The 18,555-nt window shown below is 39.4% G+C and overlaps 2 protein-coding genes across 5 annotated transcripts in view; one reads left to right on the top strand and one right to left on the bottom strand.

The window, feature by feature from the left end:
• The window catches only part of kcnh1a (potassium voltage-gated channel, subfamily H (eag-related), member 1a), a 49,275-nt gene that overhangs the window by 12,140 nt on the left and 18,580 nt on the right, over nucleotides 1–18,555 (top strand). For 2 of the 4 annotated variants that reach the window (XM_077612570.1, XM_077612567.1), the window contains 6 exons: nucleotides 2,496–2,602; nucleotides 2,715–2,843; nucleotides 5,580–5,698; nucleotides 7,246–7,638; nucleotides 12,295–12,321; nucleotides 15,830–15,987. In XM_077612570.1, the coding sequence (XP_077468696.1) occupies nucleotides 2,496–2,602; nucleotides 2,715–2,843; nucleotides 5,580–5,698; nucleotides 7,246–7,638; nucleotides 12,295–12,321; nucleotides 15,830–15,987 (933 nt within the window). The remainder of the gene's footprint in view (nucleotides 1–2,495; nucleotides 2,603–2,714; nucleotides 2,844–5,579; nucleotides 5,699–7,245; nucleotides 7,639–12,294; nucleotides 12,322–15,829; nucleotides 15,988–18,555) is intronic. The other 2 variants (XM_077612571.1, XM_077612569.1) reach the window with 1 other exon arrangement.
• The window catches only part of hhat (hedgehog acyltransferase), a 43,005-nt gene continuing 41,709 nt past the window's right edge, over nucleotides 17,260–18,555 (bottom strand). The window contains exon 14 of the transcript XR_013303763.1: nucleotides 17,260–17,998. The gene's annotated coding sequence lies outside the window, so the exon portion shown is untranslated. The remainder of the gene's footprint in view (nucleotides 17,999–18,555) is intronic.

Raw genomic sequence — 18,555 nt, 5'->3', positions numbered from 1 at the left:
ATTGGGGGTGAGCTCTGAGCCCCTTTTTATTTGCCATGGTGATGGATACACTGAAAGATGAGTTAAGACAGGAAGTTCCATGAAAAATGATGTTTGCAGATGATCTTGTGATCTGCAGTGAGACTAGATAGCAGGTGGAGAAGTGGAGGTCTGCTTTAGAAAAGGGAGGAATAAAGATGAGCAAGAGTAAAACTGAATACATGTGTGTTATACCCTGTATTTACGCTGGAAACACAGGGAGAAATAATCATGATAGTGATTTGTTGTTGCATCCTCAATCCAACTTTGCTGATATGCCTTCATCCTCTAGTTCCTGTAATTCTTCTCTTTCTAGGTACTTCATAATGTGAGTCACTAACTTTATCCACGGCAACGCACTCGTAACAAGAAGGAACAACAGCCTACCCACGTATTGATTGTGGGTAATGAAGTTTTATTCTGAGAAAAGGTGCCATTGGCTATTTGTGTTGTGTGCACGAGTATATTTCATTACCCAGAAAGCCCTCTTTTTGCCCGCGCATGGGCGCTGTGCGTTACCTGGTCGATGCATAGGAGAAACTCGTCAATGATAAACAGCCTCTTATGTCATGGCCACCTGGCTTTCTCGCATCTCAAAATTTGTCTCTTATCTAGAGCAAATTATTTGCTCGAAATTTTCCTCGTATCTCGAGCATCTCATAGGTAGAACTGCTCGTATGTAGAGGTACCACTGTACATGATTTCCGTTTAACACTTCCTAATATGTTGAGGACATCACATATTTCCAGTAGGTTATGTTCCTACCACCTCTTCGTGCAACTGTTCCATTTTGTTGACAATGTAGGAGTTCTATTGACAGCACAGGAGTGAACTCTGAACTGGGACGTCTTTACTGTCCCTCTGATGTTCTCGGATTGGCCCCAGATGACAAGTGTTCAACCGCCAACGTCCAGTTCTTCTCTAACAATGTCACAACATGTGTAAATGAGAAGATAGCAAGGAAACAGTGAAGTTACAAGGTGTAGCTGTAACACATTACAGCGTAATATAATTAAGATGCCTTGTGCAGCTGACCAAACATGTCTGTGGCTGCATGTGACAATTGGGGTAAACAAATGCTTAATTACCGTGTTTAAGTTTGACAAAAGAATTATTTCACAACAATGAATTTGTACCAACGTTCGACAAAAAATATTCGTCCTCAAACAAAGCTTAACTTTAATCCAGAAACCAATTGAATGGCACTTAGGGAAGTGAAGAACCATGTGCAGGAATGTATCAGGTGTCTTATGCGAGAAAGATGAAGGTCCACCGTGGTTTTGGGGAAAAATAGGAGGCAGAGATGAAGATGCTGAGGTTCTACTTAGGAGGGACCAGGTTGGATTGGATTGAAATTGAGACAATAAGAGGGACAGTGAAGGTTACACGTATTGGATACAAGACTACCATGTTGGCCCGAATATAAGACGACCCTAATTATAAGATGACCTCCTCTTTTTCAAGACTCAAGTTTGAAAAAAGACTTTTTGAACACCAAATGCAATTTTTATTCTCAAAATAATGACAGTAGGGCTAGAGGTAGACCTAGCAAAAGATACATGGATGTAGTGAGGGAGTACATGAAAGTGGCTGGTGTAGGGGAGGATGAAAATGTTGACTTGCAAGCCCAAAGTGTGGAAGTCGTGGTAATTATGTGCATCACAGCAAAAATATTTTTAAAAAACCTGCACCATTTTTAATATGTAATTGTGATGAATGAAGCCAATATTTCCAGAACGCTCCCAATGTATGTTTATAGTACTATTTAAGCCAATCAGATGCAAGTATCCCAAATTGCTCGCCGTTTTTCAGTGATGTGTGTAATAACCATTGCACCGTGCATCTGTGTACTTAAATCAGTATTATGTGTGTTGTTGTGGCCCGGCAGCGAGTGGTTAGTGCGTTGGCCTCACAGTTCCAGGATCAAGGGTTCGATCCCAGGTCGGTCATCGCTGTGTGGAGTTTGCATGTTCTCAGGTACTCCAGTTTCCACCCACATACTAAAAACATGCAGGGTAGGCTGGTTATGCACTCTAAATTGCCCCTTGGTATGAGTGTGACCTGCGATTGGCTGGCCCCCGATTCAGCGTGTACCCCACCTGGTGCCCGTAGTTAACCGGGATATCCTTCAGCATCCCGCATGATCTAGTGAGGATAAGCAGTGCAAATGGATCAATAATCTAAAATTTTCCTCATTTTAAAGTGATTTTCATAAAACCCAATTTTTCTAAATTTGAAATACAAATTTTATTTAATACAATTTTTTTTACATAAAAATTAAAAGGGTTTCCCCCCACAATATATATAACCTATATTTATTGTACTTGGCAGGCTTTATGTATATAAAAAACATTAAATATTCAACAAGGAATACTTAAAACAATAATGTATGAAATGTATTAAAATATTTACATACTCACTGATGGAGTCTCATTAAACATTGAAATTCCCATTTACCATTTTTTTCTTCCCCGAAGCTTTATGTACGGCGAGCTCACCGACAAAGACACGACGGAAAAAGTTCGCCTGACGTTCGAGAACTACGAAATGAACTCATTTGAAATCCTCATGTACAAAAAGAACAGTGAGTTCAGCGCATTTGCCTCATTGCGCAAAAGCATTCACAGGCTTCTTCGACGTGTGTCGTCCACGTGGAACCACTAACCAACCATTCATGAGAATTTCTTGGCTTTCAGGGACGCCCGTGTGGTTCTTTGTGAAAATCGCGCCCATTCGAAACGAGCAGGAGAAGGTGGTCCTGTTCCTTTGCACCTTTAGTGACATCACCGCCTTCAAGCAGCCCATCGAGGATGACTCGTCCAAAGGTTGGCCACAATCACGCCATTTTTGTTGTTGTTGTTATTTGATTGCAAATTGGAAATCATATTAGCAGTTGACAGGAAGCAACTGAAAATTATTTTCCACCAAAAAAACCTTAACTCAAAATTATCAAACATTGCTCGGGAGCCACATGTGGCTCTTTTGATGGGTGCATCTGGCTCTACGCTAACCTGTGAGCTAAAATATGGAAACCGCTGGTGACAGAGCTGAGATACTATGTCTAGAGCTGCTTTAATCTTCATTTTTTCTAAACATTAGACTCTTCTGGAATGCATACTCTCATTAATTAGCAACTGCATAGGAATGTTGTCAAAAGTATTCAGAGTTTTTTCCACTTTAAAAGTGGTGAAATTACAAAAAAAGGCACCCATTTACATGTATTTTGACTTTTAAATTCGGAGTATGGCTCTCAAGGAATAACATTAGAAAATATGAACTGTTTATGGCTCTCTTTGTCAAATAGGTTCCCAAACCCTGATCTAATTGCTTATTTACACCTGCGCTGTTTGGTCAGAATAAACCCAAAAAGTTTGCACATCTTGGGCAGGTGTGAATAGTAACCAGCAGAGCAAAAAGCAGGTCCAAAACCTTGGCAGAGTCTGCCTCGTTCTGTGGACCAGTTCTAAAATCACACACCTTTTGCATGTAATCGGCTTCCGTAGCCACGGCATTGTGGGAAATGTTGTTTGGACAGCATTGTCATGGCCACATTTAATAATGCGTGGAAAAAACAAGTGATGGTGGATGAGTGGTTAGTGCGCTGGCCTCAAAGTTCTGAGAAAAAGGGTTCAATCCCAGGTTCAGATCTTCATGCGTGGAGTTTGCATGGTCTAGCTGGGCTTGTATGGGTTTTCTCCGGGTTATTCGGTTTCCTCCCACATCCCAAAAAAACGTGACCGGATGTTTCGTCGAAAGACGTTTGGTCCCCGGACGTTTGGTCCCCGGACGTTTGGTCGACCGGTCGTTTGGTCGCCGGGTTCACTTGCTGTCAAATTATGACAGTTTACTGTTAAAATTTTGATGTTAGATATTTAGATATTAAACTCACTCTCTCTCTCTCATGATTATAATTTTGAGAGCTGGTTTCAACAGTAACAACCCGGCGACCAAACGTCCGTTCTACCAAACGTCCGGGGACCAAAAGTCCGGGGATCAAACGTCTTTCGACGAAACGTCCGAGTACCCCCAAAAACATGCTTGGTAGGCTAGTTGAACACTAAATTTCCATTAGATGAGTGTGAATCTTTGTATGATGTCTCCTTGTGCCCTGCGATTGGCTGGCCACCAATTCACAGTGTGCCCTGCCTGGTGCCCGTAGTTGGCTGGGATAGGCCACAGCCCACGTGACCCTTGTGAAGATAAGCAGAACAGAGAATGAATTAATTAAATCCAGTATACATGATGTGCATTTGCAAACCGAAGAAACCACTAAATAGGCAGAGTAAGAAGCACTTTTTCCCCCTGCTACCACCTTCTTTCAGTCCTACGCACATTTTATTTTGGTAAATCACAAAAAATACATCTCTATCTCTTTTTTAATACCTGAAGCTAGCCACACTGTACACTGCAGGGGTGTCAAACTCAGTTTGATTCGTGGACAACATTAATGGCAATTATATGTCATGTGGGCTTGACCAATTCATTTTTGGTCAAGTTAATTGGCTGCTATTGATGGTGCTAGATGTCCAATCCATTTTGACAGGGAGGGAGTGAATGAATATTTGTTCAATGGCATTGAAAGATGAGCATTCACAGTCAGTCATCTCAGTTTAATTGGAGAACAAGTGGGTTTACACACAAGGCAGCCGATAAGATGAAACAAATTGGGGAGGTGATAACAGGTGAGAGCAATGGACAATCACAGCAACAAGCGGGAAAAATGCCAAGACTAAAAAAAACCCACAAACCTCCAAGAGCCCACAACCATAACAAAATGAAAGTATTTTTGCCATCACGTCATTTCATCTCATTTACTCCCAATGTAAAGACATACAATCTAAACCAGGGGTGTCCAACTCTGCTCCCTGAGGGCCCCTATCCAATCTTTTTTCCATGTCTCCCCCCACCAACACACCAGAATCAAATAATCAGGATTGTTATCAAGCTTCTGGACAGGTTGCTAATGAGTGGACCATTTGATTCAGAGGGGGAGATGGAAAATAGACAGGATAGGAGCCCTCAAGGACAGTAGTTGGACACCCCTGATTTAAACAATGTTTATGATGTTGAACGGCTCACGTTCATGTAGCCATAACCGTTGACACGTGACCGGACATTTGGTCGAAAGACGTTTGGTCCACGGACGTTTGGTCGACCGGACGTTTGGTAGAACGGACGTTTGGTAGAACAGACGTTTGGTAGAACGGACGTTTGGTCGCCAGGTTCGCTCGCTGTCAAATTATGACAGTTTACTGTTGATATTTTGATATTAGATATTTAGATATTAAACTCACTCTCTCTCTCATGATTATAATTTTGAGAGCTGTTTTCAACAGTAACAACCTGGCGACCAAACGTCCGTTCTACCAAATGTCCGGTCGACCAAACGTCCGGTCGATCAAACGTCCGGGGACCAAACGTCCGGGGACCAAACGTCCGGGGACCAAACGTCTTTCGACCAAACGTCCGAGGACCAAACGTCTTTCGACCAAACGTCCGAGTACCGCGTTGACATTATGCTTGGTAGTGAATGAGTTAACGGCATCCGTTTCGCCACGCAGGCTGGGGTAAGTTTGCCCGACTGACCCGAGCGCTGACCAGCAGCCGAGGCGTCCTGCAGCAGTTGCAACCCACCGTCCACAAAGGAGAAAATGTCCACAAGCATTCACGCCTGGCTGAGGTATACTTTTATAGCCTTTCAAATGAATATGTAGAGCTAAGATCTTAAGCCCAAGCTTGAGCCCGACTCAACCTGACTCAAAATTTAGTTGGGCCTAAAATAAATGTCAATCATTACTTCGGATCAGGTCGGGCTTCTCTCTCGCTGACTTTTTTAAAAAGGAATTTTTACAAAATTATATACTAAAACGATGTGTGGATATTAAACTAAGCAATACTTATTATAAAATAAATAATTTGGATAAAACAGAAAAGGCACTGTTATGTAATAGCTATTTAACTAATAATCTTCCCCTCTTAAGTCCGCTTCTATTTTGACCTAGTATCCCCAATATGGAGGAGCAATAAGTTAAAGATAAACTAAAGACAGGAGAACTGAAAAGACAAACATGCACCGGTAAGAGTGCTTCAAATTGATTGTTGAAAATGCTACAGAAAGTTGCGTTGGCGTCGCTGAATGTAGTCAAGAAGACTGGAACCTTGACGCTGAGCAGGCATTTAAACAGCCATACTGGCAAAAGTGATGATCGTCAAACATCCATATCACGTGTGTCAAAGTGGCGGCCCGGGGGCCAAATCTGGCCCGTCGCATCATTTTGTGTGGCCCGGGAAAGTAAATCATGAGTGCCAACTTTCTGTTTTAGGATCAAATCAAAATGAAGAGTATAGATGTATATTAAATTTCCTGATTTCCCCCCTTTTAAATCAATAATTGTAATTTTTCAATCATTTTTTCGGTGTTTTTAGTTCAAAATCATTTTGTAAAATCTAAAAAAATATAAAAAAAAAGCTAAAATAAACATTGTTTTAGATCTTTGCAAAAATGAAAATTCAGGGCTTTTAATCCATTTATAAAAAAAAAAATCTAAATATTATATCTAAAATGGTCCGGCCCACGTGAAATCAAGTTGACGTTAAAGCGGCCCGCGAGTCTGACACCCTTGATCTATATAATAATCAATATAAAATATGTAAATGCTTATACAGTCTTGTTTAACTTAGATTTCATCACAAAAGATGGGCTTTAATTTGTTATTAGATTAGAACTTTTATTTCATCCCGTATTTGGGAAATTCCCTTGGTTACAGTAGCAAGATAGTAGCAAGCACAGACACAGAAGACATTGTAGACCTAGGTAAAAAAAAACTGGAGCCACCCACAGGAAGTCCACAATGTGGAGACTTTCTGCAGACTGAGGTTAAATAAGCAGAATAACTCTTTGAATTTATCATAAATCATCTCTCCTCCTCCCAAGTTCTCACAAATAAAATATTAAATTTTGGGTTTGCTTCAGGCTGGGTCGGGCTGGATTTATTTCGGCCCGATCTTACCCAAAAGTAGCTCTGACTTTCAAGAATAGCAACATTTAGTATCGTATTTGTCAACTAGATTCTCAGCAAAGGATCTATTGTCATTGTTAGCGTTAGCGCAAAGGAGCTAAAGCTCTGCTCAGGTCAAGGGTAAGGGCGAGGGAGAAAAATAGCTGAGTAAACAAGTGTGCTCAGAGAAGATGCGTTACTAATAAGATATTCAATATTTGGCCGACAGGTGCTGCAGCTGGGCTCCGACATCCTCCCCCAGTACAAACAGGAGACCCCCAAGACGCCCCCACACATCATCCTGCACTACTGCCTTTTCAAGACCACTTGGGACTGGGTCATCCTAATCCTGACGTTCTACACGGCCATCATGGTGCCCTACAACGTGTCCTTCAAAACCAAGCAGAACAATGTGACCTGGCTGGTGGTGGACAGCATCGTGGACGTCATCTTCCTGGTGGACATCGTGCTCAACTTTCACACGACCTTCGTGGGCCCGGCCGGCGAGGTCATTTCTGACCCCAAGCTAATCCGCATGAACTACTTGAAGACCTGGTTCGTCATAGACTTGCTGTCTTGCCTGCCCTATGACGTCATCAACGCCTTTGAGAATGTCGATGAGGTGAGTGGCTTCAGTCCATGATGATGTTTCCCTTGAGTTAATTCATGTATTTATTAACAAGTCATCAAATTTTTCCTACTTTTCTGGAGCTCTCTCCATTATTAGAAACTAATATAAAATATTTTTTTTAAATTTAAATAGTGGATTATAAATTTAATAGTGGGATTATTAATTTTAATAATATTTTTTTGTAACACAAGAGAGTTGAATTGTTGTAATTTGTAAATTACACCTGCACCCAAGTTATATTTAAAAAAATTACAAGGGGCGGCATGGCGAGTGGTTAGCGTGTCGGCCTCACAGCTCTGAGATCTTGGGTTCAAATCCAGGTCGGTCCACCTGTGTGGAGTTTGCATGTTCTCCGGCTGATTGGACATTCAGCTGGGATAGGCTCCAGCACCCCCCGTGACCCTAATGAGGATAAAGCGGTTCAGAAAATGAATTTAAAAAAATTACAACAACAAAATATTAGAAAATAGAATAGACAAAGCATCAGATAAAAAAAAGGAAAACTGGTAGAAAATACATTCTTTTTAGCAAAATTAAACAAGAACTACATTTAAAAAACAAGTTTGCAACATTTTAACAAATCATTTTTATATTAAAAACTATACATTAACAGATTAGAAAATGAGAAAAGGCGACACAACACATTAAAAAAATAAAATTAAAAAAATAATTGATCTGTACTAATTATTCGCCCCAGTTTGAAGTTAAGATAACGCCAAATGATTGTACAAGAGTCAAATGTTCCACTTAATATTTACAGTAGTGCATCTTCACTATTGAAAACATATCGTAAAGTGTCTTTAAAAGTCAGTTATTTCATTCAACATATATTCTTGAAATGTAACATCCATGTTTTTCTGCAGCTCTCGCTTTCAGATTTACAGATAATTGGCAGATTATAATTGGGGTGAAGGATCTTTTCCATTATTCAGTGGACAAAGACACACACACACACAGCTGTGTCATCGTTGCCATTAAAAGCTAACGGCGACTGACGGATGTCGTGCATTGTGTGTGAGAATAACCGCTAACTAAGCTTTTTTCTGTATTATACGATGAGTGCGTTTAGTTGAAAATTTTAATGCTCCATAAAGCCAGAAAATGCATTTAACTCATTCACTACCAATGCTGGGTTCATTCTCTTCCGAAATATCTTGATAATTATTTATATTTTGTCTCAGTGGAACCTAAGGTTACATAGCGTAACATACGGTACCGTACCGTAACATAATACATACAAGGGTGCCATTTTTAAAATTAGTTTATTCAAATGAAATAGGTTAATTCAATTATTATTTTCTTGTAATTAACTACAATTAAAAAAAATAAACAGAAAAAAAAGTTTAATTTTTTCCCTCATATACCTCCAAGGCAGTCTTACATGGTCAAACCACTGGATTTTACTTTTACACTTCATTCCTAAAATATGTAGTAAATGATTATTAAATAATTAATATAAATTTAAAAAAAAAATCAATTTTTGCGAAATGAACTCTTCATTTGTTAATTCTTGACAATAAATAAAGAAAGCTATTTTATCTTCACTGTATGAGAACAAAGAACAGCATTTTATCTTTTTAGGTTAACATTCATTTGAAATTGAAGTATTCATTTATAAAACAAAACTTGTCCTTGTCAGAAATGTATTATTCAATATGCATGAAAAAAATATTGACAAACAATTATACCATTTATTTTCCGATACAATTGGTTAATATACAAGTAAAGCATACAAATTTGTAGTCCAAAAAAAGTTTCAATTTTAACTTTTTTCCTGGATATAAAATTATTAAACATTAAATTATTCAACAAGGACTTTTATTTTCCATTCTATGACTTTACAAAATAGCTGTTCAGTTACTACTAAGCACCCAATTGGAGAATTGAATTGAATGCTTTTATTGTCATTATACAAGTATAATGACATTTAAAGCTTCACCATGAAGTGCTTAAATAGACTAATAAATAACCAATAAATATTAATTATAAATGAATAAGTAATGCAAGTGCAAAAATAGACTAATGAATAATCAATAAATATTAATCATACATGAATAAGTAATAAATAAATAAGTAGTTAACAACATAAATAAGCAGGGAACTGCACAAATAAAAACAACAAACAAACAAAGCTAAATTGTCTGCATTTGTAATAGTGGCAGAATTGTTGATACAGCTGTTGTACTGTATATGTTAGTTCCGGTTTACATGCATACAGACATACCGACACACACATCCTTCACACACTGATTAAATAGAACGGCAGAGTCCATCGCTTTTCATAGATTTCAATGCATCAAGGTGTGTTACTGTGTCGTATGCTCATATGCTTCACGCTTGTGTTTTGTGAAATGCAGCATTGGCATTTAAGCTTCTCAATATGTGTGTGGGTTGGCTCGGAGGCAGAGGTGGTGCGCAGTGATATCGGACCCCATCGAGGGAGAACCGAGTGTGTAATGCGCGCGCAGCAGTTTGAGACGTGGGCTTCTTGTTTCTGCTCTTCAGCACGGCAAATGTTGACGAGAACGAGCGGTCACTTGGCGGGCGTGGATGCCTGACCGGACACAACTTGGCTGAGATTATTATTCATTCCTTTTCTGTGCCACTTGTCCTCACAAGGATCGTGGGGGTGCTGGAGCCTATCCCAGCTGACTTTGGGCACCAGGTGGGGGACACCCTGAATTGGTGGCCAGCCAATCACTGGGCATAAGGAGACGGACAACCAATCAGGGTCACACTCATACTTAGGGGCAATTTAGAGTGTTCAAACAGCCTACCATGCATGTTTTTGGGATGTGGGAGGAAACCCGAGTCCCTGGAGAAAACCCACGCTAGCCCGGGGCGGCATCCAAACTCCCCACAGTGAGTCCCAACCTGGGATCAAACTCTCGACCCTAAAACCACTTGCCCGCCAGGTCTTCTCTGAGAGTATTATCCCTAACTTAAGAAAAAATATCCACATCAGTATTTTATATTTTTAAAAATGTGCAAAAATGCACTATTGATACGCAAATAGAACATTATCCAAATATTGGGAACGGTAATATGAAGCAAAAGACCCCCACAAAAAAATTACCACTAAAAATGGTCTTCCTGTAAGTGTCAAGTGACCTAAAATTAGTTTAAATCAACATGCTCGTTAATGAATCCATTGTTGGAATTTTCAAATCTGAATCATCAAGTCAAAAATTCATGTCATTCATGCACTACACTGAAACAAAAGAGAAAGTAAATTGTAAATTTGAGTCATATATTTTTGCATGCGAGTCGAGTCCGAGTCAACTGGGGGCTGACAAATTCCCACCTTCCTGTGTGGCGTTTGCATCTTCTCTCTTTGTACCTCCGTAGATTTTTTCCAGGTACTCCTATTTCCTCCCACGTTCCCAAAACATGAGTGTAAGGCAAAATGAACACTAAAATATGGTCCCTATATATGAGTGTCTGTCTGCGATTGGCTGGCCACCGATTCAGGGTGTCCCCAGCCTGCTTCCCGGAGTTAGCTGAGATAGGTTCCAGCACCCCCGCGACCCCGTTCCCTCTAATTTTTTGTTTGTCTGGGCAGAAAGACAACCTCCCTGAGCACACTGAGTACCGGTGTGAGCAACATCATCATTGCTCGCTATGCGCACACACCAGTATCACACCTGCTAAACGCATGTGTATGTCTACTACACATAAATAATTTAGTAATGATTAATATCTATGAATGGGCGGCCCGGCAGATGAGTGGTTCGCGCGTCAGCCTCACAGCTAAAAAATAAATAAAAAATAAATAAATAAATTTAAAAAAAAAAGGGATTTAATTTTGTGCGCTCCATATGATTTGCTGTGCGCAGAGAAGACGAGAGTAGTTCGCAATTGCGCACGCGCGCAGCTTAGAGGGAACATTGCCCGCGACCCTTGTGAGGATAAGCGGTTCAGAAAATGTATGAATGAGTGTCTGTGTCTAGTTGTTAGTCTCCATTTGCTTTGAAATTGATTGACAACCAATGAAGGCATCCCCACCTACTGCCCATAACTGGCTGGGATAGGCCCCTGCCAACCCTATGCGGATAAACAGGACGGAAAATGAAATTTTTGTAAACCATGTTTCTGTCCTAAATGCATAGAAAAGTACAAACTGAAAGCATTTTAAACTTCTGAAAAATAGTGTAAGAATAGTGACCTGCTAAACTTAGAATAAACGAGTTTAATTATGAAACATGGTCAAATCGCCCTTTTTAAGGGCGCGGCAATCTTTGCTGAGCTCCCAAACGCTGAACTTCCTGAGCAATTAATTAGCCGCAATTACAAGTATAAGTGACTTTGATGAACTTCCTGTTTGTGAGGCAACAGAGACTTGATGTGTCATTTGCGGCTTTCAATTTTCTCCCAAATTGCACTGGTGGCGACCAGTCATGGACCTTAATGAGTCACATGCATAACTGCGACGACCTCCAATCAGGTGGCCTTGATTTGAAATTTGGACATTTTCGGTGTCATTGTTGTGTTTTGTTTGTATTTGTTTTTATTTGAATCATGTTTTTAATCCTCACTTGATGTGTTTTCATTTTCTTTTTCTTCTCCTTTTTTTGTTATTTGCATGCAACTTCCCCCCCGCCTTTTTGCTCTTGGCCTGTATGCATGCACGGGACGTGACATGGGAAGAATTGGAACCGGCGAGCTGTCACTCAAGTAGGCTTCACTTTGATGAGAATATGATAATGAACAAGTTGCTATTTGTCTTGTTTTTGCACACACGCCGTTGACCTTGCAGTGTCTGTTGCAAAAGAGGAATTCCAATCACTGGACTGTGCTGCTTAGTTTTCCTGTGGAAAAAAAACCTTGAACTCGGGCGCAATATTTACATAATAATTTGGATTTATGAGAAGCATGAGGAAAACAACATTGCATTTGTCCTTTAGCGAGATGAAAGACAAAGTAATGTTACGGGATGGCAAGTTGTATATCATAGAAGGAAAAACAAGGTGGTATGAAATTAGAAATCAATATTAAAAGTTTACTAATGATTCTTGGTGTCTTCAGGAAAATCACAAGAAAATTTGAAAAAAAATGTTTAAAAAAAACAAGGATTTTTGTGTTCAACTTTCGAAAAAAAACATAAAAAATGATATAACGAGGAAAATGCTAGATGTATTTTTTGTTTTGTTTTTACAGGAAAAAATGAGTTGCGCTTTTCTAAAGAAAAAAAATGGAATACATTCAGGTAAAATTTTAGTTTTCCCAATATAAAGTGGCTTTATATTAGAAAAATTCAAGGTCAAATTCCTAGGAAAAAGAAAACTATTTTTTAATTCTCAATAAAAAAATATTGCTGAGTTAAAGTAGCGTCTCTTGGTGGGTCTTAATATGGTTTTATTATTATTATTAGGAATAAAGCTATATTCTTTCAAAGAAAAATGTATAAAATGGAAACCATGAACAACTTTTTCCCAAATTTTGAGAAAACCTATCATAAAATTAAGATAATGACAATTTTTGAGATAAGGCGACCTGGCGGCTGAGTGGTTAGCACGTTGGCCACACAGTGGGGGTCCTGGGTTCAAATCCAGGTTGGTCCACCTGTGTGGAGTTTGTATGGTCTCCTGCGTGGGTTTTCTCCAGGTACTCCGGTTGCCTCCCACATTCCAAAGACGTGCATGGTAGGCTGATTGGACACTCTAAATTGCCCCTAGGTATAAGTGTGAGCGTGACTACTTGTCCATCTGCTTGGGCCCTCCGATTGGCTGATCACCAATTCAAGGTGTCCCCTGCCTCTGGACCGAAGTCAGCTGGGATAGGCTCCAGCACCCCCTGCAACCCTAGTGAGGAGGATAAAATGGTTCAGAAAATGAGATGAGAGAATTTTTTAGATAGTCATATTATATAAAAACTAGAAATTTGGGGACGAGCAAAGTATTATACTCTCATGTTAAAGTTATATTTATTTTAATATTAAAAAAATTGAAAAATGGAAAAAAAAGTCAAACTAAATCTCCAATACAAATCGATTTGTGCATCTAAATATATAAAGTTCAAAGATAAAAAACAACATTAGGAATAAAATTAAAAGGTGAAAATGATGATTTATACTGTAGTTTTAGAGAAAAAAAACACATGACAAGACCAAAACAGAATTTTCCATGGGCTTTTTAGCCCATATTACACCCTCAGTCTTAAACCCCCTCCTTAATCAAGCCCCTGCTTCCATCATGAAACAGCTTTTTCTATTTCGTCCCCCGCAAAAATTACTGGTACAAGTAAACATGTCTGCTCCAGCAGCCCGGAGCTCGCCGGCGTCCCCGCTGACAATGTCGCCATCACTCCAAAACTAATACTATAAGCATTTTCATTTTCGTCCCAAAGCTGCAAGACAGTCACGCTTGAAAAAAAACACTACATCAGCTTCCCTCTGCTTTTAACTCATTATGGTGATAGATGTCTTATCCATTTGGACTGGGTGGACTGGCAGCAATCCCAATTCAAATGGATTGAACATCAATGGCCTTCAATGGTAGCAAATGACTCAAGTAAAAAGCCCGTTTGCCCTCTCAAATGCTGCAACGTTTTTTTTTGCCACCTCAGAGTGATTTTACTTCTGAGAGGGCAAAGTGTCCGTCAAATGCCACAACGATGGGATCAGGTGACGACCAGCACAGCAAGTTGGGCGGGCTGCACACTTCCAAGCATTAGCCCAATCAATACATCCCTCACACACTCACACACACACACACACACATACACACACACACAAACAATATGTGGGCAATGAGGCTGCTAGGGAATCACTCATTTGAATCACGGCTGGTGGGCGTTTGGGAAAAGTGCCGAGTCTACACTGCGGCCGAGCTGTAAATTTTCCACGCGTTTTTAATCCAATTGCTTTGATAACACACACAAGTGCGCACTGCAATTATGTGTGGATATCTGAATTTGAATAGCCATTCATTTTTTTTCGCTTATCTATTAACACGATGTGACGTATGTAGTACAGTGGTATTTTGATATATGAGCATACAGCGGACGCGGGAGGCTGCTTATAAGAACATCATGGGCACTGTCTTTCCAGTCGCAACTCCCTCGTGTAATGTCTCTACGAGCACTGGGCGGAGCGTTGCATTTTTTTCAGTATTTTTTTTCCCGTTAGTCAGTGCGAATGTCGTATATACTACTTCTCGTTGGCAAGTGGTCGTGCGTTATCCTATTGTGAGGACATTTGTGTGCATCATTTTGGGAATATTTTGAAGGGAATACAAAAGCAAACAATCTTCGATAGGTTGCATCTGAAAGTCAGGGTGGAGGCGGGGCTAATAGAGCCAACCCGGGAGAAGAAAGCTATCAAAATTTAAAACAAATTTAGAATTAAGTTTAATGTAAGGTTAGATTACATTTATTTTAGAGTGTGTCTGCATCGTAATCCTAGTTCATTTAAATTTGTTTGTTATGTTACGAGCGCGTTGCCGTGCAAAAAATCCCCCGCCCCTCTTCCCCCCCCTCTCTCTGTCCGTCTCTCTCTCTCCCTTCCAAGAAATCTGTCTAATTTTAGTACTATTAAACACATTTTAATACTATTAAACCACTAGTTATTTGTTACTTTGTTAATAGGTGGTGAATTAGAACAAATAAAAATGTTTTTCCAATCCAAAATCCTGTTTTGGGTGTTTTTTTCAGAGGGTTGGAACAAATGAATTTGTTTTTAGTTCATTTCTATGGGAAACGTTTGTCTGAGTTACGAGTAAATCGACATACGAGCTCAGTCCCGAAACGAATTAAGCTCGTATCTCGAGGTACCACTGTATTACTTTGTGTAGTGTCAGAGCCAGTCTATAAAAAGTAAATATAAAAGTATAATTTGTTGAAATACTTACAGATGTAAATAAAACATGCCAATTTCTTAGATCAGAAAAAGGAAATAAAGACAAGAAAGCGAAAGAGGGCTAAACAATACCACTCTTAAACCTCAAAATGGAGTGGACATCAAGCGCCATTAAAGGCCAAAAATAAACTGGTCCGGCCCACATGAGACCAAGTTGCCATTGATGTGGCCCAACCTGTGTTTGACACCTCTGCTTTATACAATTGGATCACCCTTCCCATACTGAACCGTGACAATGGGAATGTGGGTGGAAGTCTGGACGGTGTTGAATTAAAGGAGGTGTGAATTCAACTATAATTAGTCTACTGTCTGTTTCTATCCCACCAGGGCATCAGCAGCCTGTTCAGCTCCCTGAAGGTGGTCCGCCTCCTGCGTCTGGGCAGAGTGGCTCGCAAACTGGACCACTACATCGAGTATGGCGCTGCCGTGCTCGTTTTGCTGGTGTGCGTCTTCGGCTTAGCAGCTCACTGGCTGGCCTGCATTTGGTACGTTCGCTTATTCATTAATCTTCCGTACCGCGCAGCCTCGTAAGGATTGCGGGGGTTGCTGGAGCCTATCCCAGCTGACTTTGGCCAAGAGGCAGACTACACCTGAACTGGTTGCCAGTCAGTTTTAGGGCACACAGAGAGACAAACGAACATTCGCGCTCACAATCATAACAATACCATCGGGAATCGAGCCCACGTCGACCCAAAGTCAGGCGAGTGAAGCACGACACCATGAAGCGGCCATTTGATAGGTACGTAAGTGGAATGGTTCCCTCTGCCAATTAGTGTAACAAGGGCACCCATTCTGCTGATTAAAGGCTAATTAGAGGCTTTTTCCCCCCGTGTTGACACACTGAACGTGGAGTTTCTTTTATTCCCTTAATGTTTGGTATGCAAATGCTGAATCCTGTGAAGTTTAATCACCTCATTGGCTTCACTAGCTAAAAACCATATTTTCAATTTATGTAAAAAATCTGCATCCACCACCAAAAAATTAAAAAATTGCAAGAAGTAGAACTGTGAAGCTATTCTACCAAAAGAATGGGGAAAAAAAGGGAATGCACAGGTTAGTTGGGTCTTCTGCTATCTAGTCGTAGAGGACATAATTGTAATAATAATTGACTGTATGTTGCTGATAGAGAAGAACATTTATTCTTTCATTTTCCAAACCGCTTATCCTCACAAGGGTCGGGACGGGGTTGGAGCCTAAACCCAGCTAACTATAATATCGATTTAGAATTTAGAGTGTTCAACCAGACTACCGTGCATGTTTTTGGGATGTGGGAGGAAACCGGTGTACCCGGAGAAAACCCACACAAGGTCGGGAGAACATGCGAACTCTACACAGTGAGGACCCACCTAGAATCCAACCCTTGACCCCAGAGTTGTGAGGCCTACGCACTAACCACTCGCCTAATGGGTCGCCTAGATGAACATTATTCCTATGAAATAAAGTTTTAAAAAATATGAATATGTGCATATAGAATATAGTTTATTGTGCGTTATTTCAATTCATATTTTATATATACATTAGAAATATATTGCTATATGTATAAAATTAAATACATTTTTAAAGTGTTTGTTTCCAACAAAAAATGCAAAACAAGTATTCTTTATTTGATTATGAATTTCAAATCAACAATTTAATATAATAAATTGTTCAAATATTGAATACTTACACTCATGCTGTACTTATAATATGAGAAATATTTTCTTTCAAATTTTTCAATTAAAATACTATTTTGTTCTGTGTAATTAACTCAAAAATATACGTATAAAATAACCATTAAAAATTATACAGTGCATATGGAATTTCTTGAACTAGTTACAATATATTAATAGACCAATTTAAATTTTGAATTTTAGGAACAAATCCTACAAAACTACAAAAACAGAATGTTACAGTGCTGTGACAAAGTCTTTCTAATTGATATTAATTTGTCTTATATTCATCATTCACAACGTTTTCAGATCATCCAAAATTTTTTGATTTAATACAGTGACAAAACAAGAAAAAATACAAAATGCAGTTTCAAAATCAGTGGCAGTTGAAACCCTTTGAGTGCCGAGACAGTAGAAGTACGTATTGGTAAATAAAATGATCATTTAGAAACTGTATTTGATATTTTCTTGAGTTATCTCTGTGTGATATTAAAATTGGTGTATTAAATAAGCAAAAAACACTGAAATCTAAAAATACTTTTTCACGTCACTGTAAATAAGACATTGGCTGCCATTGAAAGTAACAGACGACAAATACTTTTGAACTGGGCGGGCTAGCGGCAATCATTGTACATCCATCAATGTCAATGGCAGCGAATGCGTTAATTTAAATACATAGTGTTCCGTATTAAAGAAGAGTCAATACTTCGCCCACCCTTTGCTTTACACAGATTCTATTGTTCTCGGTGTACCTAATAAAATGTCACAACACATGAATCGCATCTCTGGTAAATATAGCCGCTGCACGGATTCCCACAGTGCGCTGTTGGCAGTTGCTATGGTCCCACTGCAAGCCAAAAAAAAAAGGTTAACCGCCATTACCTTGGATGACAGCCATGCTGTCACTTTAAATCTCTTTAGTTTTGACCCGCTTTTTTTCTTTGGGGTGATTTTCCGGTTTGTTGTCAGGGTGCTGAGAGGAAGGGGAGGGGGGTGTCTACAACTGTAGAACAGCTACATCATCACTTTCTGGCCATGTCATCTATCAAATTTGGACTACTAATCCAGATGTGATTCAACTACTCAATAAAATACAAAGTTTGTCGCTTTACATCATGGGTGTCAGACTGGGTTGGTTCGCGGGCCGCTTTAACGTCAACTTGATTTCACGTGGGCCGGACCATTTTAGATATAAGATTTAGATTTTTTTTTTATAAATGGATTAAAAGAACTGGATTAAAATCCCTGAATATTCAGTTTTTTTATAGATCTAAAACAATGTTTATTTTTGCTTTTTTATATATATTTTTAGATTTTACAAAATGATTTTTGAACTAAAAACACAGAAAAAATTATTAAAAAATTACAATTATTGATTTAAAAGGGGAAAAATCAGGAAATTTA

The sequence above is a fragment of the Stigmatopora argus genome, chromosome 11 (assembly GCF_051989625.1).
Source record: "Stigmatopora argus isolate UIUO_Sarg chromosome 11, RoL_Sarg_1.0, whole genome shotgun sequence".
Lineage (NCBI taxonomy): Eukaryota > Metazoa > Chordata > Actinopteri > Syngnathiformes > Syngnathidae > Stigmatopora > Stigmatopora argus.
This window is presented reverse-complemented; position numbering and strand designations above follow the sequence as displayed.